The sequence below is a fragment of the Siphateles boraxobius genome, unplaced genomic scaffold (genome assembly GCF_051911475.1).
Source record: "Siphateles boraxobius isolate OS27281-9 unplaced genomic scaffold, OSU_SipBor_1 32, whole genome shotgun sequence".
Lineage (NCBI taxonomy): Eukaryota > Metazoa > Chordata > Actinopteri > Cypriniformes > Leuciscidae > Siphateles > Siphateles boraxobius.
Genome location: NW_027508942.1, coordinates 6,057,501 through 6,060,000, shown reverse-complemented (window position 1 = coordinate 6,060,000; position 2,500 = coordinate 6,057,501). Strand labels below are relative to the sequence as shown.

The window sequence follows — 2,500 nt, the reverse complement described above, 5'->3', positions numbered from 1 at the left end:
TGCATCTTGATTTAAGAAATGTTTGATATTTGGACTGGAAACAAGACAAAAATACTAAGTTAGAAAAGCATTTTTTGCAGTGTATCATCATATCGTCCAGCCTTAAAACTTGTGCAGTTTTTTGTCAGTGTTTATTTATAATCATCCAATTATGCAGAATATACGATGGTAAATATGTAATTTTCTTTTATTAATCTTATGTCTCAAATGTTGCTGATAGTGTTAGTGTGAACTTTTGTACTTGCGGTTTAGATGAGGTCAAAAGTTTCCGATAGACGGACCACAAATGCTCGAATGTCTCAGAATTAAGTGGTAAACTGATGTAATCTTAGCTAAACATCTTGCAGTGTACGGCTAACACTTACGAGTGTGAAAACGAGATATGTGTGTGTCTGCTTCGATGCGATATACTATGAAAAGAGGAGCTTAGCTCTGCTCGATAAGAAACTATAATAGGAGATTCATTTCTGTACGGATCGGTCTTTTCAAAGAGAGATCTCTCAAACAACTTACTTTAGGCAGGAATATTACTATATACTCATAATGTGAATTATAGTTTAATTAGAAATAGTAGAAGTGATTTTAACTGTTCATTTTATGTTTCTTTATTAAACTTTTAATAATTATGGTCACCTTAAACTGGGGTATGGTCGCCTTGGGAATGTGGGAAGGTAAAAAAAATAAAAGTGTTCAGAATTATGTTTATTTTTACTTTTTGTTTCTGTACAATAACATTTGTAATTCAAAAATTTGATCACAATTTGTTTTTTGTTTTTTTACTTTTAATCCTGATTCTGGATGAATTAATTTTACTCTTCATTTATTATTGGGTTGTCTGCTGTTAAGAAATAAAATTTGACTTAATCATCTTGATGTGACATGATGTGTCTCGATAGACGTTACGCACGTGTTGTCACACATCTTATCACAGAATCCTGAAAGATAACATCTATCACAGTTTTCACAGAAATATGAAGCAGCACGACTGTTTTCAACATTAATAATAATCATAAATGTTTCTTGAGCATCAAATCATCATATTATACTGATTTCTGAAGGATCATGTGACACTGAAGACTGGAGTAATGATGCTGAAAATTAACAGGAATAAATTACACTTTACTATATATTCACATAGAAAACAGATGATTTAAATTCTAATAATATTTTGTGATTTTTACTGTATTTTTAATGAAATAAATTCAGCTTTGATCACAGGTATAAATTACACTTTACTATATATTCACATAGAAAACAGCTGTTTTAAATTCGAATAATATTTAGTGATTTTTACTCTATTTTTAATGAAATAAATTCAGCTTTGATCACAGGTATAAATTACACTTTACTGTATACTCACATAGAAAACAGCGGTTTTAAATTCGAATAATATTTAGTGATTTTTACTGTATTTTTAATGAAATAAATTCAGCTTTGATCACAGGAATAAATTACACTTTACTATATATTCACATCGAAAACAGATGATTTAAATTCTACTAATATTTAGTGATTTTTACTGTATTTTTAATTAAATAAATTCAGCTTTGATCACAGGTATAAATTACACTTTACTATATATTCACATATAAAACAGCTGTTTTACATTGCAGTAATATTTCACAACATTACTGATTTTATGCACAGTGTCAGTGCAGATTACACACACACAGATTCTCACCTGCGTGACGATGAACTCCAGCAACAGTGTCCGGACGTCTCCGACGGGAAGATCGAACAGAAAGGGTGTGTTCCAGACGGCGTTCGCTCCGCTCGCACCCTTCGTCTCCTTAGTGCTGATGACTTTCCCATCCTGACGAAGGTTGATCACAACATAGTGATCTACGCAGACAAACACAGTCACTCCCCATCCAGCACCAGCGACTCACTTCATCTGAATATCAGCAGCTTTACATGGTTTTGAAATATACATTTATTCATTTATCAGATGTTTTCATCCAAAATGCAATGAAATATGTTCTTACAAGAAAGATCTGAATATCCATTTATCTATCGTTCTGAATATCTATCTGTCTGCCTGTCTATCTTTTCGTCCGTTTATCTATCTGTCCATCCATCCAGATCAGAATATGAATCATTTTAAATGTATATACAGTATTCGTCACTTACGAAAGAGAAAATGCAAGAAACATTTATATAAGATAGACAGACAGACAGACAGACAGAGATGATAGATAGAGATGATAGACAGATAGAGATGATAGATAGAGATGATAGACAGATAGATAGATAGATAGATAGATAGATAGATAGATAGATAGATAGACAGATAGACAGATAGACAGATAGATAGATAGATAGATAGATAGAGATGATAGATAGAGATGATATACAGATAGAGATGATAGACAGATAGATAGATAGATAGATAGACAGATAGAGATGATAGACAGATAGATAGATAGATAGATAGATAGATAGATAGATAGATAGATAGATAGACAGATAGACAGATAGACAGATAGATAGATAGATAGAT

The 2,500-nt window shown here is 31.6% G+C and overlaps 1 protein-coding gene across 1 annotated transcript in view; it reads right to left on the bottom strand.

Annotated features, from left to right (window-relative positions):
• Positions 1-2,500, bottom strand: part of LOC143700918 (uncharacterized) — an 18,972-nt gene that overhangs the window by 2,918 nt on the left and 13,554 nt on the right. Inside the window, exon 4 of the mRNA XM_077194688.1 lies at positions 1,682-1,842. Within this exon, the coding sequence (XP_077050803.1) occupies positions 1,682-1,842 (161 nt within the window). The remainder of the gene's footprint in view (positions 1-1,681; positions 1,843-2,500) is intronic.